General features: G+C 55.9%; 1 protein-coding gene across 1 annotated transcript in view; it reads right to left on the reverse strand.

Annotated features, from left to right (window-relative positions):
* The window catches only part of HHIPL1 (HHIP like 1), a 22865-nt gene extending 13068 nt beyond the window's left edge, over positions 1 to 9797 (reverse strand). The window contains exons 1-2 of the mRNA XM_081829732.1: positions 9512 to 9797; positions 2530 to 3291 (exon numbers count right to left, since the gene is read on the reverse strand). Of these exons, the coding sequence (XP_081685858.1) occupies positions 2530 to 3291; positions 9512 to 9781 (1032 nt within the window). The 5' untranslated portion in view covers positions 9782 to 9797. The remainder of the gene's footprint in view (positions 1 to 2529; positions 3292 to 9511) is intronic.
* Between the last annotated feature and the right edge of the window lie 15027 nt (positions 9798 to 24824).

A 24824-nucleotide genomic window follows, 5' to 3' on the forward strand; every position in this document is an offset into this window, starting at 1 on the left:
CAAACAAACAAACAAACAAACAAACACCAACCTCAGCCAAAAACACAAAACAAGATCACAGCAATAAAACCTCCTCTCTCGGATGCCATTTCACAGTTGAAAAGACTTTTCATATATTTAATAGCAAGTGATTTTTATAAGGATCAAGTAGGCTGAGCAGGGATAATTCACTCCATTGTGCTGAGTAACCAGAGGCTCAGAGAGGTTGAGCAACTTGCCCAAGGTCACACAGCCCACAGGTAGCAGAGCTGGGACTAGAACTCAGGTCTTCCTACTGCTCCCCACCACTATCTCCCCAGTTATGATCATGCAAAACTGTTGACCCAGTCACTGGCACAACTGGTTTCTTCATAATCGTAGCTACCCACATACCAGCCACTTAATGAGCAATTTCTACACACCCCCGTCATTCATTGTGTACTGCAGTTGCTAAAGAGGTCGGCTGCATGGTGTGGGTTGTGCTCAGCCACACACTCAACCCCTCAGCCATCTTCTTTACTGCCATGGCCTTCCGCTACATGGCTGGCCAGCTGGCTTCTGGTTAGGGTTTGGCAGTGGAGAGTGGAAGGGCACGAGGAAGGGAGAAGTCACGCTTCGTTGGCTTCTGGTGCTGTCTCTGGAAGTGGTTGATGCAGGAATGGGAACGGTGGCTCTCGAAGATGGACTCCTGGGTTCCACCCAGACATCTTGGTACCAGGAGCAGCAAACTTAGCAACGCAAAGACCTTTTCCCTTCTGTTCCCCTGGCTTCTTGCAATTACTAATCTTCGGGTAACTTTGACCTTTCCCTTTTCCTTCTCCGGATCCTCCCAATACCTTTGTAGCCAACTCCCTATTTGCTGAGGTTTTCCAGGATTGGTCATTGACTTACTAATCCCTTATTAATACAGATAAGAAAAACCAAGGCACAGAAAGTTCAAGTAAATTGAACCCAGGACTTGAGGGCTCCAGAACCAAGAGTGGAAGCCTTTCTGTTGAGGCTAACACACATGACTTGGGGGGTGAAACAGAACGCCAAACTCCAAGTCCTCCCTGAAGAGGACAGCTCAGATTGTGAGGCGTCCACGTACCATGGGGATCCCAGCCCTGGGAACAGGGACTCAGGCAAGGATGACTACTCGGTCCTGGCCCCACCCTGAGTCCCTAACTCTTCCCCTGTGTGAGTCAAGTTCGAGGCTTGTACTTGACAGGTCCCCAGAGGACACTCACTGAACACTCACTCTGAAATAGGCTCCTCTGTATCCTGTGTGTCCCACCCTCAGTTTTTATCAGGAATCACTTTTTAAAAGTCACGAGTGAAGCACATCCATCCTGTCCCTTTGCTTCTCCTCTGTGCGAGCCGTGTGATAAACTTGGTGTCTCTTGGAGAACGGGTTGTACAGCCCCGTGTCAGATAATGAGAATTAAGTTTATTCCTTTTGCTCTGGCTGCCAGGATGCTCAGAGTCAAAATTAATGCTGTATGACAAGACCTATATTAGTCCTCATGTTAACCAGCCTATTTGATTCCTTCTCCTTTTTATACTTTCAATGTCAAGATTGTACAGTTTTGTTAAATGCCCAATGTGCCATTATTTGCTTATTTGCCTCAGATTAGTCCTGGTTGGGCCCCTACCTGCTCTCTACTTCAGAGAACTCAGATCCTGCAAACTACATTTCCCATGCTCCTTTGCTGGCTGGCCTCCAGCTAGGGTCAGCCAATGGAAGGCACTGGCAGGAGACTGGAAAGCGGGAAGAAGGGAGAAGCCAGGGTATTTCTCCCCATCTCTCTCTCTCTCTCTGCTTGGCCAATGTCTTGGCTGTAGCTGCCCCTCCTCTGTGGCCCCAGCTCCCCTGCCCAGGCCCACTGTGGTTCCAGGTGCCACTGAGTGGCCCCAGCTCTGGGGCTCTAGCAACCCCATCTTCTCACCTTGTTCCTCCAGCCTGAGAGGTGGAGGCAGCTTCCTGCCGTTGGGAAATTCAGGGTTACCTTACTTCCTCCCCAAGTTGCTCTTTCATTTCTAACTCCTGAGTAGCAAATTCCCAGTATCCAGTCCTGCCTGTTGACCTATCTACCTGGCAGAGGGTTTATTTTCCTGTTGGACCCAGACGGATGCATACGCCCTTCCTGCCAGGTTAGGTCAAAGCAGTTTTGAAAACAGTGCGGGGCACGGATAATACACAGAGAGGAGGCTTGTGTTGAGAGGAGTAGATAAGCCTGCTGCGGGGGGGGCGGCCAGAGGGTCCAGGTGGGAGAAGTGGAAGGTGGGGCTCAGGAGACAGACGCACCCGGATTCCAGCTCTGATGTTTCCCAGCTGCGTGGCCTGGCAGGTCATTTTACCTCTCCAAGCCTCCACTTCCTCACCTGGGAAATGGGGAGTATACTACTACCCTCATCGGGCGTTAGGAGAATCGAATGGAACGAACCCCCTACAGTGGCTGATCCGGGAGTCTGGACATGATCCTGGGGTGCTGTTTTGCGACTGTTCTTCCCCTGAGCCCACAACGCAGGGCTCAGCCCCGCTCACTGGAGGTGATCAAGGATTTAAGATGGGTGCAGGCACACCCCATAGATTGGTCTGGTCCCACTGGTGCGAACCGGCGCCGGCCAGCCGAATATCAGCCCTGCCCACCCCCCTATCACCACCCCCTCCTGGGGAAAGCACCTCTCAGAGCTGTGGTCCACGGTGTTCGTGTCGTCTGCGGAGACCTGGAACTCGCTGATGCGGATCCACTCGTCGAAGCCGAACCCCACTGAGTAGTAGACGTAGAGCTTGCCGTTGTGCCGGAAGCTGGGGTGGAAGGCTATGCCCAGGAAGCCCCGCTCGTCGCCCTCCCAGGGCGAGGTGAGCACGGCCCGGCTGACGTTCAGGAAGGGCTTCTCCAGCCGCGAGCGGTCCGGCAGGTAGGCCCACACCAGCCCCACCTGCTCGGCCACGAAGAAGCGGTGGGTGCCGTCCTGGGCGTGCACCATGGCCACGGGGTTGCGCAGCCCGTTGGCCACCTCCTCCAGGCACAGCTGCAGGCAGCCCTCGGCGTCGGCCACCACGCGGCCCAGATTGGAGTTGAGGTTCTCGTTGACCAGCAGGTGGGGGAAGCAGTAGTCCGTGTCGTCCAGCGACAGGTAGCGGCAGAACTTGGCCCGGTTGCCCTCCAGGGCCCAGAGCTCTCGGTCGGGCGACAGGTGGCGGAACAGGCCCCGACACGTCTGCCACATGTCCAGACAGTAGTCCTCGCAGAGCCCGGGCACGGTCCGCAGGGGCGTGGCTGGGTCCTCGGCGTCGTAGAGGTGGGCCGCGTACGGCGAGCACTCCTGCAGAGACAGAGCGGGCCCAGGGATGCTGCGTGCAGGTGCGCACCAGCTGTGCGACCGCTGGCCGGGCACCCACCTCCTAGAGCCTCAGGCTGCTGGTCTGTAAAATGGGGGCAACGCCATCTGTCCAGCAACACGGGAAGTCTCACTGCGGGCAGCAGCCCTCAGCTTCCTATCTCACCTTCTTCCTCGTGCCTTAATGCTTCTATTAGCACAAAGACCCACAACTATTACTATTACTACGGGCGGCAGCAACTGCCCTCGAGCACCTACTGTGCGCCAGAAAGGGCTGGAGCCGGTTTTATATACGATGCCTCTGCCCTATATCTGCATGACTTACTCCTTCGCTTTACCTGGCCCCCCACTCAAGGGACACCCCCTCAGAGACCACACATCCATCACCCCCACTACCTCCTAGCCTCTGACTCTGCTTAAAAACAACAACCCCCCTCAAGAAACCCCAAACCCAAAACCTTACCATGACCCGGTATCATAATAAAAATTAACGTGTTTGCGTGTTTACTGTCTTCCTTGGAACCTACATCCCATGAGGGCAGGAGTTTTGCCTGTCTGGTCACTCTGTGTCCCAGAACCTAAGACAGTGTCTAGCACATAGTAGGCCCAGAGTGAATGCTTAGGGAATGTGCTGGATACTAACTTACCCGACCTGCCCTTAACAGTGAATGGTGCTCCTATCTCCGTTACTCAATCTTCACAAGGGCCCATGGAGGGGAGAGTGTTACAGATGGGGAGACTGAGGCACAGGCCAATGTCATTCAGTGCCATTGGGTCAGCATGGAGGAGTCGGGGTTTGGTCTGGGGTCGACTCTCCCCTGCACCATGGAGGCCGGCTCATGTACACGGGCAAGGCAGTAACACCCATGCCCACATGTCCCCCTGGCCCCAGACCCCTCTTCCTCCACTGCTCAGGCACCTCAGGCAGGGTCCTGGGCTGTCCTCTGCTCTGGGGCAGATGGAACAGCCGCCCTTGGTCTCCGCAGCCTCCCGCCGAGGGCTCCCCCCCTGATGAGACACTGGGGACGCCACTCAGTGCCCATATGGGCACGATCTGGAATGCAGAGCAGTTCACGTCTCCTGGGGCAAAACTTTGAGCCCTGGGAGGAGGGAGCTGATGGATAAAGTGTTCTGCTCTCCCCCCCGCCCCGGCCAGCAGACGGTCCTGATCCGCAGGTGGGATAGCTTCTTGGAGCCACGCTCCCGCCAGTTCAAGCATGCGTCGCTCTGAGCAGTCGCCAGCCCACAGCTGCCTCCTTGGCTCGGCTTTCCCTGGACCCCATCACTCGTGCTTCTGGGTCCTCTCACCCCAAGAAGGAAATGACCCATGAACTTTGCCCCAGGTTCTGCTTTCTGGGAACCCAGGTAGAGGTGACACACCTGACCAGACCTCTCCCCAGCTTCCGGCCTCCCGCACCCACCCCCAGAACTGAGAGGACCCCCCCATGGCACTCCCCCCTCCAGCATGAGAGTTAACACAGGTACCAGCAGCACCCGCTGATCCAGCTCTGCCCACAGCTCTGCCATCCGCTCCCGCCTCCTGCCCACCTTCTGTTTCCTGACCCTCCCGGCCAGTTTCACCTCTGAGCCTCAGCACACACTGTTCCCCTCACAGGCATGCCCTTCCCTCAAACACAGCATTCTATTCGTCCTTGAATAATAACCATGGCCAGCCTGGAGAAATAGTACTAACAATAATAACAGCCCTGGGCACTTGGGCAGATCATGGGCCAGGGCCTTGCTGGGTGCTCCAGTGAATCTACGTTCTCCCCCCAAGGCAACTGACTGCCGCCAGGAGGTATATTCTTATTCCCATTGTACCTACGGGGAAGAAGAGGCTGAGAAGGAAGCCCCTAACCAAGGTCACAGGCCAGACTGAACTTAGTGGGGTTGGAGGGTGGGAGAAAGGGAAAAGCCAGGGCATTTGCCCAGTCTGCTGGCTGGCTCCTAATACCACCCCCAAAGCCTAGTTAAGTGTGCCCCACCCCTGCCCAGAGCAGGGGCCTCAGCTCTGCAGGCTCTGTAAGAACCTCCCTTGGTTAGAGCCCCTGACCTGAGCTGAGGTCATTATTTATGTCTGTGCCTGGCACCCTCTAGCCCCTGCCCCGCCATGAGCTCAGCGGGCCAAGCTCTGGACTGACTCAGCTCTGGACCCCGAGAGGCCTTGGGGGATGCTTGTCCTGCACTAGGGGAGGCCCTCGCAGCTGCACACTCCCCACCTCACTGGCAGGGCCACGCTGGGTTCCAGCAGGAGGCCTCGAGGGGCAGAAGGCGGCAGACTGCCCTTTTGCATGTGTGTTCAGGCTCTGGGCCAGGGGCGACTTCTGCCCTTTCAACAACTGTGGTCTTGTCCTCCTGGCCCCTTAGTGCTACTGTGAGGCTGAGGGCCACTTGGCGATGTGTGGTTGGTCTCTGGTCAGTCACTGTCCCGGGCCCAGACGAAGAAACCACGTTGCACATGTCCCCGTTTGCCGATGGGGCCTCTGTGCCGCACCATCTCTCCCACGGTTCCCCGGCAGCCTCCTATGTGTCCGGCCAGCCGCTGAGGGTGCGGCAGGAGGGTCTGGGTGCACATATGCCTCACTTAATTTTTGCAAGGTAGGGTCACTGTAACTCCCATTACATGGATGAGGAACTGAGGCTCTAGGAAGGCCACGTGCCAAGAAGTGGTCACACCGGGGCTCAGGCCCAGCCCTCACGATGTGTTGACTGGTGCTCTTCCCAGATTAGTCAGCAGTGTTTCATTCAGCAAGTGTTTCCTGGACACGGACTGTGAGCCAGACACCGTCCTCAGCTCCAGAGACACAACGGGAAGCAGAAGAGACTTCTGGAAGCCAGTCTCAGTGCCCTCCACTCATCAAAGCCCAGCCCAGAGCTAGAGAGGGAGCCCAGAGGGCCGCCAGGGAGCCAGGCTGGAATTTGAGCATCCATGCCTCCAACGCTGGGCCTGGCAAGCCCTTACTTGCGGCCTAGATACCCTTACTTACACACAGTGCAAACCTGGTGCCCAGACCTGAGTAATCCAAAAGCAGGACGGGGCAGGGGGGTGTAATGATAGCTGCTGGCAAGGATGCTCAGCAACTGGCCCCACAGCAGTCCGCGGAGGAGGCAGGAGAAAGGCCAAGAAAAATCGATCTAGTATCACACTGCTCAGCCGCCTGGGCCATCCAGTGTGGGCGCAAACAGCTTGCTGCCCTGAAATGGCCACTGTGGAGTTGCTGACATCCATGACTCATGGACCTGAGTCCCGAAGGTCTCTATTGTCCAGCACCTATTCCTTAGGAAGGCTGACTCTTTGTATGCAGTGTTCTCTTGGGAGGGTATTCCCTCCTCCCCCATTTCCACAACTGCCAAACTCCTATTCATGACTCCAGGCCTAACTGAGAAGTCTTCTCTGACTCCTCCATCCCCCCAGGGCCCTGAAAACAGGCAATATGACAAAGTCATTAAGGGAAGGGCTTTGGAGTTAGAGTGCCCTGGAGACTGAGTTTACCGTTCCCTGTGTGACCTTGAGCAAGTTCCTTAACCTCTCTGTGCCTGTGTCTTCATCTGTAAAAGGGGGAAGGAATTCAAACCTCATAGTTGTTGGGAGGAATAAATGAGATGATGCATGTGTTGTTCAGTAACTGCTCAAACAGTCTGAACTATCAAGATGCAACTCAATGTTTCCTCTTCCAGGAAGCCTTCCCTGACTTTTCCAGGGAAAGTGCAGCCTTTGTCCCCATGCCCCATGGTGTTCAGTCACCCTTGGGAAGCCTTCTGTGCATTCTGGTAAGATCAGTGTGTCTGTCTCCTGACTTGAACAAGCTGGGCTTGTGACTTGCCAACTGCCTCTGGGCCCAGGACCCAGCACGGGGCCAGCTCCTAACAGACTCTGGGGAAACACGTCTGTCCAGTACATGCACCTGCAGAGCACGTTCCACGTAGATTTCCATCAGAAACCAGACTTTGATGCCTTCAGGTTATGCAGAGAGGCAAGCTCAGTTACCCCGGAAGGCTGTGGTGCGGATGCTGGGAATCTGGGTGCCATGTGTCCCAAGCTGCCTCTTCTCCCCTTGGTGACACAGGCACCCACTGGACGAGGGCAAAGCCCTCAGAAAGAGTCTGAAGGGGCCGGGAGGGACAGCTGCCCTCCAGCTAAGGAGCCATCTGGGCATCTGGAGGAGTTGCAGGTGCCAGATGGGGGCAGGTTCTGGAGGGGACCGGGGGAGAGAGCATGTTTTCCCGGTCTCTCTCCTGTCTGGAGCCCGTGTCCCTACGGCAGATGCGAGTGCTCGGATGCTATCATTGACTGAACCTTGTAAGTAAGGCACCGTGGCCACCTCCTGGGGTGGAAATCAGGAGGTGCTGAATCCAGACATGGCCTTGGCTCACAGACAGCATGGTCCTCCCTCCAGCACTCTCCTGCCCTCCCTTGAGGCCCTGCCAGAGAAAGTGTGATCCAACCTCCACTCCTCTCCAAGTTCACTCCAGACATGAGGTCACTCTCAGAGACGCCTGGGGTAAATTGCTAGTAACCATTCCACCCCTGGTTGCTCAAGGCCAAGCCATGCTGGGAAGATTCCCAAGGACAGAGGAAAGCCTCCTACCAGGGAGGGGTAGCAGGACTGACCCTTCCCTTCCTCTTCTGAGGACCCACCCACCTGATTTACTCTGCTGAGCCTGGCACATAGTAGGTGCTCAATTAACAAGTGTGGAGTGGCTACATGAACCCAGCCATGTGACCAGGGGTGGGAAGGGCTGGGTTCCAAGGAAGCCCCAGGCTAGTGAAGGAGGCAGATGCTTGACCAGACCATTCTGGCTCCCCTGAGATGCACAGCACCAGGGCTGAGCAGAACCTACCCCCCACCACCTTTGCTTTCTGGTGCTCCTCAGGGCCCCCTCCCTCATCCACTCCCAGCCCCTCTTATTTCTGACCCAGATGGCCCACCCACACTGGCACCAAGTGTGGTCCACGTGCCCACCATGGCCATAACTGAGCTGTGTGACCACTGAGCAATCTCTGCCTCTCTGGGCTTTCCCTGAATCGGCCTCTGGGCCCCACTCCGTCCCTGCCTAGGGCCGAGAAGCCAGTGGGGGCCAAAGAGGCACTAGAGAAATCTAACCAGAATCCTCCACTGAGCCCTGAGTATGTGCCCTCTCGTCTGTGTGGCAACTCCGAGGGACGGCTAAGAGTGCCCCCATTTTAAAGATGACACAATGATGTACAGTGGTGACCTGTCCAGGGTCACATAGCCAGGAAGTGGCAGGGCCAGGATCAACCCAGTAAGTCTGACTCCAAGACAGCCCTCCTGCCCCTGCCCTGGCTGGCTGAAGGCTGTCAGCTAGGCTGCCCTGCAGGACCCTTCCACCCAGGCTTCTCACTGCCAGCCCAAGGGCTTCCTGGCCTTGACTCCATTTCCCCAGGGATTCTGGTCAGTCACTTGGGAATCAGACCCATGCAGGAGAAAAAGAAACAGCTAGGGCACAATCCGGAGCCGGCAGAAGTAGGGGCTCTGTCCTCAGAGGGGAGATGGGACAGAGAGGTTACACCAAAGGGATGTCACTCAGGTGGTCTGAAAGGACGAGAGCCCCTCTGCCTGGTGGCGGCGCCCGCGGAGAGAGGGCACAGCAGGAACCTCGGTAGGGGCATGGCAGGCCCCGCTCACCTCGGGTGTGAGCACCTTGCAGTTAGGTCCTGGAAGGGGGCGGGGGCTCTGAGACTGTGTCCTCAGGGCAGCGGAGGGGCCCTCATTGGGAACAGTGTCCCCCGCACCCCTCCGCAAACCCAAGTCCAGCGCATCAACCACGCTCCCTGCTCCCGGCAGGTCCAGGCTGCTCCCACCTCCCCTGGGGCAGCTCGGGCAGCACTGAGCGGGACAAAGGCTTCCCATCCTGGTACCCCCATAAGGGCGGGGCTCCTCGAGGCCAGGACACTGGGGGGCTGACTCCAGGAGGTCCCGGGACAGAGGGGCCCCCAAACTCCAAGGGACTCTTTACATCGGTGTGTCCGCCCCTCTTGTTCCCAAGGGGAAACTGAGGCCCAGAGAAGGCCCAAATGGCGAAACTTAATGAATCGCAAAGCCCGGCTCCCCGCCCCGCGCCGAGGACCCCGCCCGGGGCCTCGGGGTCCCAAGGCCGCCGCCCGTCCTCGATCGCCACCCGGCGGGGCTGTCGCCGCCGCCCTCCCGCCGGGCCACCGAGGCCCCGACGCGCGCCCGCTCACCTGGCACAGCAGGTCGAGCGCGTAGCCGGCGCACGCGGCCCACTCGGCGGCGTCCATGCGCGCCGCCAGGGCTCCGAAGCGGCGGGCCAGCGCCGCGTCCCGCTCGGGGGTGCAGCAGCCGAAGGCCGAGTACTGCGCGCAGAAGCGCAGCGGCTGCGGCGGCCGGAAGGGCGGCCTGAAGTCCAGGCACTGCGGGTGCGCCGCCGCCCCGAGCGCCCGCAGCGCCAGCAGGGCCAGCAGCGCCCCGGGCCCGGCCCGCCCGCCCGCCATGCCGCCGCCGGCGCCCCGCTCCGCCCCGGCCCGACCCGGCCGGCGCAGGAGGAGGCGGGGGGCGGGCATCCCGGCCCCGCGCGCCCCGGGAGCCGCCGGCCGCGCCCCGAGCGCCCGCCCCGCGCCGGCCCGCACCCTCCCGGGGCGCCCGCGGCGGCGGGGAAGGGGCCTCGAGGTTGGGGACCTGCCCTGCGGGGAGGCCACCCCTGGCCGGGGGACGCCCCGGCGGGTCAGAAGGAGGAGGGGCGCGGCGCGGAACTTGGCGCTCGGCGCCAGCTCTGTTCCCGCTGTTCCAGCGGCCCCTCCCTTCTGGATCGGGAGCCTTTCTTAATACAATAGCGGTAGCCTGGCCTCCTGGGGCCCCAGGTGCCAACTGGGTTTCCCGGGTCCTTCCTCCCCCGGCGCTATTTAGTCCAGGAGGTGCGGAGACTCCAGGGTTCCAGTCCCGCCTCCGGCTGGGCCGGGGCGGGACGCGAGGGAGCCAGTGGCTGGGAATTCTCACGGAATCACTTAAAAATGGGGGTGCGATAGGGCAAGGGGCAGGCGGTGCTGCCCGGGACTCATAAGGAGAAGTGAAACCTAGGCCTGGGTTCGGGGGGGAGGACGGAGCACCTCCCCACCCCAGACTACTTCCCTTTCTCCCCTCCTGGGCCAGCAGATTCCCCTACAGCCCGGGCCTGCTGGGCCTCGGGGAACACTCCTGCATGCCTCCTGGGTGGGCATCCCGCTCTCCATCCTGCAGCCCCTGCCCCTGCTTCTGCCCTATATCACCCGCCTGGGTTATGGGTCCTGCTATACAGAAGAGGGAGCATAGCCCCCAAGAGAGTGGAGAGCTCACCCAGCCTCACACAGCAAGCTTGTGGCCAAGAACCCAAGCCCCTGTTTCTGCTCTGACACATGAGGAGCGGGCAAGTTGTGGCTCCTGGCCTGCCAAGAAAAAAGCTGAACAAACTGAAAATCGATGACTTTCCTCAGACCCATCAGAGAACAGAGGTCTCAGGGCCAAGTGCCTCCCCGGACCTGGAGACACGAGCAAACGCAGGGTCTCAACTGAGATCTGCTCACCTGGAGGAGAAGTCCTTGAAGCTATAAACTGCTAGGATGGCTTAAATGATCATTTTGGGGAACTGCTGGGGGCTGAATGTGGACTCGTGCCAGGCTGAGAAGCTCCTGGGGGGAGGACCACAGTCCAAAGGAGGAGGCCACAGGTTAGTGATCTGACCTCCAGAAATCTCCCCAAAGGATAAGTTACCCCTGTGAACTATATCCACAGCGTTCTCCATATCAAAGGCCTGCTCTCCAGGGAAAAAAGCTGTACCAGAGCCTTATCCACCGTGGGGGGTGGCATTTCCCCAATTCCAACCCCCTCTAAACTTTGAGGCTTACTAAGAAACCCTAGTGAATGTCACAGTCCAAGGACGTAAGATTATAGAACATTTCTCCTCCCTGACTCCTTCTCGCCACCGAACAGGCCTCCAGTATAATAATAGTGGTCACACACTCGATCTAAGGGAGTCTTAGGATCTCAGGATCTTAGGGAATCTCAGAGACAACAGGGGAGACATAAACACGGCCAGCAGAGGAATTTGAAGCCGAGAGTTCCTACGGGTACGGCAAACATAGCCCAAAGTGCAACCCCAGCCAGATCAACAGAAATCCTCACACTAAAAGCCCATTTGCCTCAGTTCCTGTTACCCAGTACATGTCTGGCTTTCAAGAAAAAAATGACACGGCGTGATAAGTGACAAGAGAAGACACAGTCTGAAGAGAAAAAGCATTCAGAACCAGGCTCAGGTAAGACACCGAATTTGGAATCATCAGAGAATTTAAAATAAGTATGATTAATGTTATTGTTCTAATGGAAAGTGTTGACAGCGTGCAGGAACAGATGGGAAATGTAAGCGGAGAGATGAAAACTTTATGAAAAAAATTTAAAAGAAATGGGAGGAATCAAAAACACTGAAACAGAAATGAAGAACGCCTTTGATGAGCTCATCTGGAGACCGACCCTGCCAAGGGAAGAATCAGTGTGCTTGAAGATATGTCCGTAGGGACTTCCCAACCGAACATACAAAGAGGGGAAAAAAAATGTTAAAAAGGCAAATAGAACAGAACATCCAAGATCTATGGGACCATTTCAAAAGGTGCAACACATGTGTGATTGGAAAGCCAGGAAGTGAAGAAAGAGCCAATGTAGCAGAAGAAAAATTTGAAGTAGCAAGGGCTGAAAATTTTCTAAAGTTAATGACAACAAACAACTGATCTGGGAATCTAAGAAAATATAAGGCAGGATGAACACCAAACAAATCGACACCTAGGCGTATCATATTCAGAACTGATGACAAGAAAAGGTTGAAAGAAGCCAGAAGGGGGGAAAAAAAACCACCTTGCCTGCAGAGGAACAAAGAAGAACCACAGCACATCGCTCATGCAAGGAAGAAGAGCACAGAGTGGAGGGTTTACAGAAGCAGCAGGGAAAAAAAAAAACATCCACCTAGAATTCTAGACTCAGCAAAACCATCCTTCAATGTGAAGGAGAAATACTTTCTCAGAAAAACAAAAGCTGAGGGAATTCAGCAGCAGCAGACCTGCCCTACAAAAAAGTGTTAAAAGAAGTTCTTCATCGAGAAGGAAAATGATAAAGGTCAGAAACTCAATGTATCGGATAATGAGAGCATATGGATGGGTGAATGCGTAAGAGCAGGGCTGCTGGGTGGGAGGGAGGAAGTGGCAATACTCCGTTATAAGATACCTGCACCACACAGGGAACAGAACAGTATCCATTGAAGGTGGACTTGCATTCATTAAAAATGTATATTTCCTCTGTACTATCCGCTGGAATTTTTCTGTAAACCTAAAATTGTTCTAAAATAAAGTCATAAATAAAACGTATATTGCATACTCTATAGCACCCACTAAGGTCATTTTTTAAAAAGAAGTATAACTGATATGCTTTGAAAGGAAGTAAAATGAAATCATAGTGGTGGATGCTCAATAGAAATCGGAGAAGGCAGATAAAAAGGGGAAAACCAAGAACATGTGTAATCAATAGAGAACAGTTATGAACGGTAGATACTAAGTTTTAAGATATTAATCACTTTAAATGTGAATGTTTGAAATAAACCAATTTAAGTTCATAGATTGTCAGAGTGGATAAAAAAACGAGGTCCAGGCACCCCTGGGTGGCTCACTCATTAAGTGTCTGACTTCAGCTCGGGTCATGATTTCAGGGTCTTCAGATCAAGCCCTGAGTCAGGCTTTCCATTCAGCAGGGAGTCTGCTGAGGATTCTCTCTCCCTCTCTGTCCCCCTTTGCCACTCCTCCCACTCCTGCTCTGTCTCTCTTTCTCTCTCTCAAAATAAATAATAAATAAATCTAAACAAACAAACAAAATGGGTCCCAGCTATAGGTTATGTACAAGAAACCCAATTTAAATGTAGAGACTCAGAAAGGTTGCAAATAAAGGGGTGGAGAAAGATACTACACACTATTATTAATCAAAAGAAACCCAAGTAACTATGTTAGTTTCAGATAAAGTAAATGTCACTATTAGAACTGGGTCCTAGGGACGCCTGGGTGGCTCAGTCGTTAGGCGTCTGCCTTCGGCTCAGGTCATGATTCTGGTGTCCTGGGATTGAGCCCTGCATTGGGCTCCCTGCTCAGTGGGGAGTCTGCTTCTCCCTCTCCCTCTGCTGCTCTCCCTGCTCATTCTCTCTCTCACTCTCTCTCTCCCTCAAATAAATAAAATCTTAAAAAAAAGAACTGGGTCCTCTAGGGACACCTGGGTGGCTCAGTCGGTTAACCGTCTGCCTCAGGGTCCTGGGATCGAGCCTGAGTCAGACTCCACGCTCAGCAGAGAGTCTGTTTCTCTCTCAGCAGACGGTCTGTTTCTCCCTCTCTCTCGGCCCTCCCCCACCACCCCTCATGCTCGCTCTCTCAAATAAATAAATAAAATCTTAAAAAAAAAAAAAAAAGAACTGGATCCTCTAGTCCCTACCAGACTCACCCCCCTGAGGGCAGGTGTCCTGGCTGTTGAACCCCCAGGGTACAGCATCTGACATGTGCTGGGCATTCTATTATTTGTATGAACTAATCAGCACATGAATGGGATGAAGGAATGAGTGAGGGAGTGAATGCATGAATGAATGCTCAGACTTTGCCGTTTCTGTGAGGCTTGAGCTCCTGCCACAGCCTTGGGTCAGATAGGCTGGACAATTTTGCCGAATGCCTTCTGGGAGTCAAGGATGTTTATGGGGACACAGGGAGAGGACACTGCCTGGGAGCAGGGACAAAGCTGGTCTTTTTTTTTTTTTTTTAAAAGATTTTATTTATTTATTTGACAGAGAGAGACACAGTGAGAGCAGGATCACAAGCAGGGGGAGAGGGAGAGGGAGAAACAGGCTTCCCACAGAGCAGGGAGCCCGATGCGGGGCTCGATCCCAGGACCCTGGGACCATGACCTGAGCCGAAGGCAGACGCTTAACGACTGAGCCACCCAGGCGCCCCCAAAGCTGGTCTTTTGAGCCTGTGTGTCCTCAAGGTCCTCCCCTACCACAAACCCCATGGAAACAGCCACGGAAGCCAGCCCCGTGGCTGAGAAAACCTCCGGATTTTCTTCCGCAGATACAGGCTTTCTGCTGTCAACAGATGATTCAGGGCCCCTTGCTGCCCATCCAGGCTGAGCCTGGCATGAAGGTCCACTCCCCCGGTGACCCCATGCAGGACTGGCCTCCACCTTCAGCCCTGGTGTCCCTACCTCTTGAGTGAGACCAAGCCCACGGCTATAGCCCCTCTGAGTCCCAGCCCTTTGGTCCTGAGGGTTGCATGAGGGTCCAGGAGCTTTTCCAGAAGCCCAGTGGGCACTGTCGACTGCCCAAACCAGGACACACAGGCCAGCAGGACCCCCACTTCTGCCCAGACTGGGTCAGTCGGGGCAGCCACGCCATTGGCTCCTGGAGACCAGACATCCCTAAGTTACATGGTCATTAGTTCCTTCTCCAGAACGACGGGAAGGCCATGGGCAGCCTGTTCTCCCACTGGGCTACCTGCCCTCCCAGTCTCAAGCCCAAGTGTTGGAGATGGTCCTTTCTCCCAGGTCCCAGGCCTCCTGCGGCCATCAGCTACAGCAAAAGCATACGCTAGGAGTCGTCTCGTGAGCCCTGGAAATGAGTTGGTCGTTGCCACCCTGGCAGCAGGACGGACTAGCCTGTGTGATGTGGACAGCGGCCGGACAAGGCCTGGGGCCAGCAGAGGCCTCAGGCCAGAGCCCAAGGGCTTTTGTAAACATTTCACACCTACAGAAAATTATAAAGAAGAGAAGAAAGAAAACCCAAGACCACACCACCGGACTTTGCCAAAGTGAATATTTGACCGCGTTTGCTCCAGGGGTCTTCAATCATTTTAAGACACGAGGAACTGTGAGCCACAGGCGAGAGGCCATCTACACGGCCTTAGTAACCAAGAGCCCTGGGCTCGAGCCCTGGCTCAGCGACCTGCTAACGTGCGACCTTGGACAGGCCACTTACCCTCTCTGTGCCTCGGTTTATGCATCTCTTAAATGGGGATGATGGGCGAGGCTGTCAGAAGAGAGCCTGGCATGGAGCATGTGCTCAGTAAGTGGGACCGATTACAGACCCATGTCCCGCGGCCTCACACCAGCCTCATGGCCTGTCCCTCTGCCCGCAAGGGAAGGTTCTCCTGAAGGTGGGGCCACACGTCCCCTGCTATGTTCTTAAACTTTGTATAAATGATCTCTTGCTGCACTTTTCCTTTTGTGACTTGCTTCTTTCCCCTCAATCCCGTGCTTGGGATCCGTCCACACTAGTCAGGGCATTCGCTTTAACTGCTGTCCACAATGCTGCTGTATGTACCTGCCACCTTCTGCAGAGGACACAGATCCCCGAAAGGCAGCTCAGACCGTCCCTGAAGACCAGCCTGCTCGCCAATCTGCTGGTCTCTCAGAAACTCTATTTTTAAGTTTAAAGCTGGAAAAAGAAAAAATAAAAGCAGAAGACAGAACTAGTGTTCACCGCAGACTGCAGCTTGCCGGGGGCTCTGCCCATGCCACCTCCCGCCATCCTCGCACCCGCACGACGGCACGCGGCAGCTGCCGGGCACACAGGTCAGCCCTCAGGTCCCAGCTGGGGCCACGGGAACGGGGATCATCCTCCCCCCCAATGCTGCCCCACCCCCACCCCTGGGTTGGCAGGACCCCCCGGACCTCCCCTGTTCTGAGTCTCCGGGGGTCTCACATGAACTCAGGGGCACCTTTGCTGACGTGCTGCGGCCCCACCATCTCCCTCCCTGCCCTGCCCACACCAGCCTTTGTTGCCCTGCTTTCTTCACCACGTGCAGATGGGGAAATTGAGGCACAGCTTGCTGACAACAAGGAATCGTAGTGGGGTCAGGAAGTGGAGGGGTCGGAATCTGAACCCAGGGCTCAGTGGAGGACGCTTCCCTGAGGCCCCCGAAGGTGAAAGCCCGGGTGGAGTCAGCAGCAGGCTGTCACTTGGGCCTGCCGGGTCCTCCCCCTCGCCTCCAGCTGTGGGGCCTCATGGCTCCAGCACTTGGTTATACTGCTCATCCACTGCTTGTTCACTGCCCCCCTGTGGCTTTGAGGAAGCATCTGGTTTAATTGTGAGCACTCGGCAGGTCTTGGCACCAGCACTCTCTGGTCTTCTTCTGGAGTGGGCACTGTCTGCTGATTCTCCAGGACCCTGGCTCCCCCCAGGAAAGTGGCCTGGACACCAGACAGCCCTGAGCTTAAATCTGTACTCTCTTTCTGGCTTGACCCACCCTGAACCTCAGTGTCCACATCAGCACCACCACCAGACAGCCCAGCTGTTCTGGGGAATTCAGATTTCCAATGTTCTCCTTTGACATTTCCCGTGCTCTGTGCTGCAGACCATGGGTTCTGGGTGTTCTTATCAGGGGCTGGGGCTGCATAGGGTGCACGGCTAGGTAAGTTTGGAAATATCCCATTCCAAGCCCCTCCTAGAGATTCAAGACGTACGTCTGCATGCTAAAGGCTCTGAAAAGTCCTGCAGCCAAAGCCTGTTTCTTTTATTTGTTCAAGTAAGACATCTGATTCCCAGCACACCTATTAACACTATTCTTCTCCATTGCCTTAATGCACATCGAAGTCAGAACTCTCAGAGTTGTGTTTCCTCTCTGTAAAAAGGAATGGCACGCTGGCCTGTCAGGGGCAGAGAAGAGTCAGGTGGAAGATGCCATGGGAGGGGCCCCAGAGGGGGCTGACTGGTGCTGCCTGCCCCTGGCAACTTGAGGGTAGAGGGTCCTCCACCCTCTGCCCCAGCCAGAGCCCCACCCTCGCTCCTGCTCGGAAGTCCCAGGGAAGACCCAATTGCACACCCTGTGCATGCGGCCCCAACGGGCCTGGGGCTGGGAGATTTTTCTGGAGCCCACTGTGAGAGCTCCTGCCTCCTGGGAAGCCCAGTGCAGCCTCCCCATCCTCATCCCCAGCTGCTTTGCTCTTCTCCTGCCAGAGTCCCAGACATGGGAGCTACAGCCTTGCCCTAACTTTGTGCCCAGTGCTCTTCTCGCACACCATGCGTGGGCTGCTCAATCCTGTCCTGGGCATGCGGGGGGCGGGGCGGGGGGGGATTCCAACCAAAGACTATCAGAACACTTGTTTCAAAACCAAAGTTCCAGGGAAAATCCATGGACGTCAGAGCAGGAAAACGGGCTATTATTTTAAACTTTTTTTTTAAGGTTCATTTATTTATTTGAGAGAGAGAGCGAGCGAGCGTGGGGGAGGAGCAGAGACAGTTTCAAGCAGACTCCACACTGAACGCAGAGCCCAACATGGGGCTTGATCTCACCACCCTGAGATCACGACTCTGAGATCACAACCTGAGCCAAAACCAAGAGTTGGACACTTAACAGACTGCTCCGCCCAGTTGCCCCCGGGCTATCATTTTAAAGACAGGAAAGCTGAGGCTCCCTGTCTTCCTCTGCCTTCTCTCTGTCTCCCACAAGGACAGGAGGAGCCCCTAAAATGAGGGCAGGTCCCTGAGTCCATGGAGACAGCGCCCCTCATCTGATGACCCCAGATTCGGTAAGCGGGATAGGGAAACCTATTCTACGACACTTGTCAAGTCTCATCAAATTGTCACGCCTCTGTCCAGAACCCTTCCACAGCACTACATGGGCCTCCCCAAATGCAGTTTGCATCCTAATTCCAGCTTCAGAGAGCCCCTGGCTGGTCTCAGATCTGGCTCATCCCTCCCAACCCTGCAGCGCCAGGTGATGTGACACCACAAAATGAGGGGACAGGGGCTTTGGGCAACAAGGCTTCCCCTCCATCGTTACAAACAGCGGCCTGCCCCATGTGTGGAGGGTGAGTCCTGCTTTGGCTTCAGAGTCCTGCCCACTCCTAAAATTCCAGAAACTGGGCTCTGAGGTTGTTGAGGCCTGAAACCATGGCCCCTGGTAACCGGGGAGTGTTCAGCTAATACCAGACATCTTATAGATACCCAGCAGGTCATCCCAGAAGAGAGAGTTTTGACCAGGGAGATATGTTTCAGCCCATAGAGAGAGGATCTCTCCAGATGGGAAGTTGGCCAATTAAGGGGTAAACACCCCATCACTGGATGCATGCAAGTAGTTGCTGAGCGGTCTCCTGTCTGTGCTGCTGTAACTGAGGGAAAATTCCGTCACTCCCAAGTTTCCTTCTGTCACTGAAGATCCACAAATGTTTAAATCTTTCATGAATTTTTAAGTATAGGCAATACTTCCATATAGTTCAAAAATCAAAAAGCACACAACTAAGTCCAGTGAAAATGATTCATTTCCACCCTATACCCTAGCCCCCCTGCTCGCCTTCCAGAAGCCCCTGGTGATGCCAGGTATTTGCAGGGTCCTCTAGAGTTTATGCATGCACCTGCGTGCTCGATCATTATTTTAAAAATAAATACACTTTCGGGGCACCTGGTGGCTCAGTCGGTTAAGCGTCTGCCTTCGGCTCAGGTCATGATCCCAGGGTCCTGGGATCGAGTCCCGCATCGGGCTCCCTGCTCTGCGGGAAGCCTGCTTCTCCCTCTGCCACTCCCCCTGCTTGTGCTCTTTCCCTCTCACGCTCTCTTTCTCAAATATATAAATAAAATCTTTAAAAAAATAAAAATAAACACATTTCCACGTCATGGTTGTTCATGGGTGGCCTCCTTTTTTCACCGACAATGCATTTTTGGCAGCAGCCTGTTGATCCAGGACAGTCCCCTCCAGGGGTCCACATCTATAACGCGGGGTAACACCCACCTCACAGGGCTGTTGGGAGATGATGTTTCCCTGGTGGCACCCAGCAAAGTGCCTGGCACGAGGTCTGGGTGCTGGGAAAGGTCTACGTCAGTGGATGTCCAGGAACGAGCGCGCCCTGGCCCATGGGGCCGCAGCAACTGCTTGGGCCACCAGGGGGCTCCTTGGAGCAGCTACCTGGTCCTGCTGGTGGCCATACCACCTCCAGAGGTGACTGGGACAGCATGGGAGATTCCTCGGAGGGAGGGAGGCTCCTGGGCTGTGACATGGCATCTTGAATACCCAGAAGCACTGCCTTACCCTCCTCCATCCTCCTGCCATCTTCCTCGTCCAGGAATATGGGGATGAGAAGCTGGGGTCACCTGTGACCCCACGCACTTCTCCGGAAAAGAAGAGAAGTTTTCAAGCCATCGTTTTTGTTGTTGCTTTCATTTGGAGGAGACAAAGAGGAAGAGGTGGTCTTACACACACAGCCAGAGCCAGCGTCCCGCCCTGTCCCATCCCCTCCGTGACACCTGGACACCAGGCCCCAGACGTAGCAACACTCCCTGGGGGACCTCATGGCCTCGGCTCAGTCCATTTGCCTGTTTCCGAAGGCTCCCTGCAAGTCCACCTCTCCTGCACCTGCTCTTGCTGGTACCTCTGTCCGGGGCACCCCTGCCCCTCGCAGCCCCATGGCTGCAGAGCCATCCCTCTGGGGCGGCCCGCAGGCTGTTGGGAGCTCTGGGCCGCTGCAGGCACTAGATGCCCCCATCTTGAGGCTGCAGACTCAGCCTCCAAGCCCAGAGCTGAGGCAGCTGGGCAGGCCATGTCCCAGAGGCCAGGATTGGGTCGTGCGCTGTTTGCATCTCTTTCCCTTAGTCCCAGCCGGCAGGATAGACCCGAACAAGATCAAGCTGGAACCCTGACTGGAGTGGGGAAGCTGGGAACCTGTTTCTTGGGCTCTACTTTGGCCTCCGGGGATTGCAAAAGCCTGAGCCTAGGTCCCCACGGCCGGCAAGGCCCCCGGCTTCGCCTACCCAGAGCCAACACCCGCTGGGGACCTAGGGCTGTCGCAGGCACATTCAACACGCTTGAAGCCAGCCAGCCATTCTGGAGTCAAACTCCGCCATGAAGTCGATCTCTAATCACGTCTCAGGGAGCCCCCTTTCCCTCCAGCAGCAGGCCAGACAGCTGCTCCGGCGGTACCCACCCGAAGGGCTCCAGACGCAGACACTTACCAGGCACCAGCCAGGGTGGGGCAGGCACAGCGCGAGCTCACTCAGTGCCCCCAGTGGCCTTGGGGTGTGCACCATTGTGCAGACGGCGGGAGGGAGCAAAGTGAATCACTTGTCCAGGGTCACACAGGGAGCGAGCAGAAGCCCCAGGATTGGAGGCCAGGCCAGCGGGGCCCTGGTCCATGCTCTTAACCAGCAGGATGCACTGCCTTTTGGAGCAGGGGTGCTTAGCTTGTGTGGAGGCAGGAAGCTGTGCTTCATATATATATATATATATATTTTTTTTAATGATTTTACTTATTTATTTATTTATTTATTTATTTATTTATTTATTTAAGAGAGAATGAGTGAGGGGTGCCTGGGTGGCTCAGATGGTTAGGTGTCATGATCTCAGGGTCTTGGGATCGAGCCCTGTGTCGGGCTCCCTGCTCGGCGGGAGGCCTGCTTCTCTCTCTCCCTCTACTACTCCTCCCTGCTTGTACTCTCTCACTCTCCCTGTCGAATAAATAAATAAAATCTTTAAAAAAAAAAAAAAGAGAGAATGAGTGAGAGAGAGAGAGAGAGAGCACGAGCTGGGGTGGGGGGAGCGGAGAGGCAGAGAGAGAAGCAGACTCCCGCTGAGCAGGGAGCCCGACGTGGGACTTGATCCCAGGACCCTGGGACCATGACCTGAGCCGAAGGCAGACACTCAACCGACTGAGCCACTCAGGTGTCCCGGGATCTGTGTTTTATAAAAACAGTGATTGCCTCTGCTTGACTTTTCAGTCTTCCCACTCACGAATGTCCACCGGGTCCGTCACCAGATGCACCCAGGAGCAGATGGGTAGGAGTGGCTGCCTGAGTCCAGGATCCGATGGAGGGTGGGGAGAACCCCATGCCATGACCCAGGCTGCATGACGGGGCCTCTGATCTTCAGCACCGTCCTGGGGCCGGCTGGGACAGGACGCCACCCGGTTCTGGGCACTGGCCACGGACTCAGCCCCAGTGATGCAGTCACTCAGATTTGCCTGCCTGGGGCACTGCCCTCAGTAATAATACTAATTATGACTATTGTTAACATTCTATTGTGATGATGGTAGTAACCACAGAGACAATTTGGCGTCGTGGTCAGGAGACCAGACTCTGTGTCAGGCAGACGTGGCACACCTTTGGCTGCAGGATCCTGTGATTGGGCCTCCCTGTGCCTCAGTTTCCTCCTCTGCAAAGTGGGAGGAAGTTGCCCGGTGCTGATGAAGAACCTGATGAAGGCGTCAGGTTCTGCGGGCCGCCTGGGGCTCCTGGCCAGCCTGTCAGGGACAGAGCCTGACCTGTAGCCACAGCGAGGGAGGTCCTGCACCACCGCCTTGTGCTTTTAGAGTGAGCCCCCCAGCACCCCAGGGAAACTGCGGTCTCAGAGTTCCCACAGCCTCTCCAATGCTGTCATCACCTGATGAGCAACTTCGGGTCCTGGGATGACAGCCCTCAGCCCGGTGGCTTACACACTTCATCCTCACGGCACCTTGCAATTTATACTAGGTCAGGACTAGTTATTTCTCCAGATTCCTCTCCTTCAAGAAGATGGGAATTCGACAGGCTGCCCCCGTTAGAGATAGGGTGCCTGCAGCACACAGGAGGGCCAGTGCCTGGCTTCCGGCCTTCTTGGCCTTGGGGCATCGGACACACCCCCAAGGGGCACCAAGGTCAGGGTTCAAGTAAGGATTCTGAACTTGGCTTCCCCTATGTAGTTCCTGAATTAGGCTCCCAGAGAAAGAGAATGGGATACAGCGAGTGCTCGCACACACGGTCATGGGTGGCTATAGGGGGGCAGGGAGCTTCCAGAAGCCACCCACCCCATGAACAAGGTCCTGCTACAGGCCAACAGGTCCCACCACCACCCGCCTTCTCTCCACAGATCCCAGGATGGGCACACGGGGGACAAGGAGCTGCCTCCCACTCCTGCGGCTGCCCGAGTCGGAGAAGGGGCGGGGGTATCCCCGGGTTGGGAGCTGGGGCTGTACATTCCTCAACCTGTGTGAGTTGATAAGAATATGGCAGACTGCCCTTTACGGAGCCCCAGCCCAGACACGGCGTCACCAACTCTGCATATCTCCTCTGTCCCCACAACAGCCCTGGGGCTGGGGCGCAGTGTAGGTGCTCTGGATATGCCATCCCCAGGTGGGGAGAAATCCAGGAGGTGACGGTTTGTTCAGGCACACAGCCGCCCAGGACCCCAGGGCTGGACGCCCCCAGAACCCTGGCACCGTCTCATCTCCGCCTGCAGGGAGCCGCTGCCAAGAAGGCGGAGGAGTGTCTGGCTGACGGGAGGCGGAGAGCCTGAACTCTGGCTCTGCCCAGCACTTGGCCGCACCCTGGCCCCTCGGCGTCCCGTTCTCCCACCTGTAGCGGTGGGTAACCGCCCTCACCAGGTTGCCCCGTGGATCCAACCACGATGTGGCGTGCCCACCTCCTGCAGTGGGCACACGATAGATCAGTTTCCATCTTTCTTTCCCTCAGTGGTCAAGCAAAGTGCTCCCACGCCCAGACAAAATATTTACATTTTCAGAGAAGTGCCTGTCCTACGAAGTGGCAGGAGTGCTGGTGGGATTTGGGGCAGCGTGTCTGGCCAGGCGGCAGCTGGGAAAAGCGCTCCCTGCTCCTCAGATCCCAAGAGCAGCAGGCCCAGGGAGGCGTGCTGGGTCCTCTGCCCCTCCTCCCCCAGCAAGTGTGGCCCTCTCATCTCAGAAGCACCACTTCCCCCAAATCACCCAAATTCTCCTGGGCTGAGCTCATGTCACAATTTTGAGCTAATGGAAGACTTCTCTTCACTCCTACCTTACGGGATTACGGTTCTCAGAGCGAGACTTAAAGGGAAACAGACACTCAAAGAAAGGCAGTAAGGTGCTCCAACACCCTTATATCCCTCTGAAATCAGACAGACAGACAGACAGACACACACACACACACACACACACACCATTAAATGATAAAGCCAGCGTGGTAGGTCTGTAGGAAACAGCACACCCCCAAGGAGGCTCTCTTCCTTGGATCTTCTTCCCCAACTCCATGGCCTGTAGAACGGGGGAGCCCCTTTTCAGGTTTAGCCACGATTCTCCCCAACAGCAAAGCCCTCCCAGCCCCCTGTCAGAATCACTGCGCCCTCCTGGAGGTTCCCAGAGGACATTGGCCTATCTCTCTGCCTCCTCCTCTACTCCAGTCACTCTCAGCCATTCATTCGGCCAGGTGACATTGAGGTTGTGCGCTGAGCACTTCATACACGTGGTCTGGGGTCCTTCCCACAACCCTTCACGTGGCGAGGATCCTCATGCGACAAATGAAGAAACCGAGGGTGATTTGCCCAAGTCTGGCTGGTCCCCCATCCCGAGCACAGTGCCGTCTCTGTAGGGGCCAGGCCCCTGGGTGGACTCCGGAGACCCCGGCATCCCAGGGTGTAGAGAGGGGCAGGGCAGGTAGGCAGATGGGGCCCACACCCCATGTAGCACTGCGGTACCACAGTCGGAGAGCCTGGGGGCCTGCGCCTGACGGGCTGCCAGGGGGCCATGGAGAAGAACTTGACAAACCTTTGTCCTGGTGTGGGAGTCAGCCAGGTGAGGAAGAGGGACAGGATGTCCAGGACAAAGCGAGCACTGTGGGTGAAGGCGTGGAGGTGAGACAGATAATAGTGTATCTGGGGAACAAGCTCTTTATGTTGTCCTTTTGGCAGAATGAAAAATGCGGGCTGGAGAGCAGGGCAGTTAGGAGGAGGTCAACCCCCTGGACAGCACAGCCCAGAGATGATACTTTGTAAATCCGTGCAAGCTGAAATAAGAGAGTCTCTAAGGGTGGGTCGTAGGTCTCAGGCTTCGGCCCTGCCTGTTTCAATCAAGCATCTGGATGGGGCTGTGGGAGGCTTGCTGTGCGTATGTGCCAATGGCCACAGCTCGTGAAAACATGGCATTTCCAGGAACCTCAGCAGATGGAACAAGGGACTGAAACCGACACAATGGAGTTGAATAGGGAAAACCAGAATAATCTGCATTTGTGTGCAAAAGGTCAATTGCACAGACTGACAAGTTCTTGGCCAGACTTCTTTCTGTCCCCAGTTGTCTTTAAAAAGTGCATCTCCCGAGGCTGAGATGTTTCCTGGCCCTGTGCACAGAAGGTCCTCTTTAAAAATTCTGCGGTCACAGGGCACCTGGGTGGCTCAGTCGTTAAGCGTCTGCCTTCGGCTCGGGTCATGATCTCAGGGTCCTGGGATCGAGCCCCACGTCAGGCTCCCTGCTCAGCTGGAGTCTGCTTCTCTGTCTCCCTCTGCCGCTCCCCCTGCTTGTGCTCTCTTGCTCATTGTCTCGCTGTCTCTCTCTTCCCACCCAGGAAGTCATTCTAGCTGCCCAGAGACCAGGCAGCGCCTCGGACAGGCGAGCAGCAGCTTCGGGGTGCGGTGGCGGGGCGTAGCTCCCTTCCTGTGGGAGCGGACAGAGGGCAGCCGCTTTTGCCTGCGATGAGCTATGGATGGTGGCTAGGCAGACCGGTCAAGGGGACATTCAGGAGGCCTGGCTAGGCAGACCGGTCAAGGG

Source organism: Leptonychotes weddellii, chromosome 9, assembly GCF_054177405.1.
Source record: "Leptonychotes weddellii isolate Sample4059 chromosome 9, ASM5417740v2, whole genome shotgun sequence".
NCBI classification, from domain to species: domain Eukaryota; kingdom Metazoa; phylum Chordata; class Mammalia; order Carnivora; family Phocidae; genus Leptonychotes; species Leptonychotes weddellii.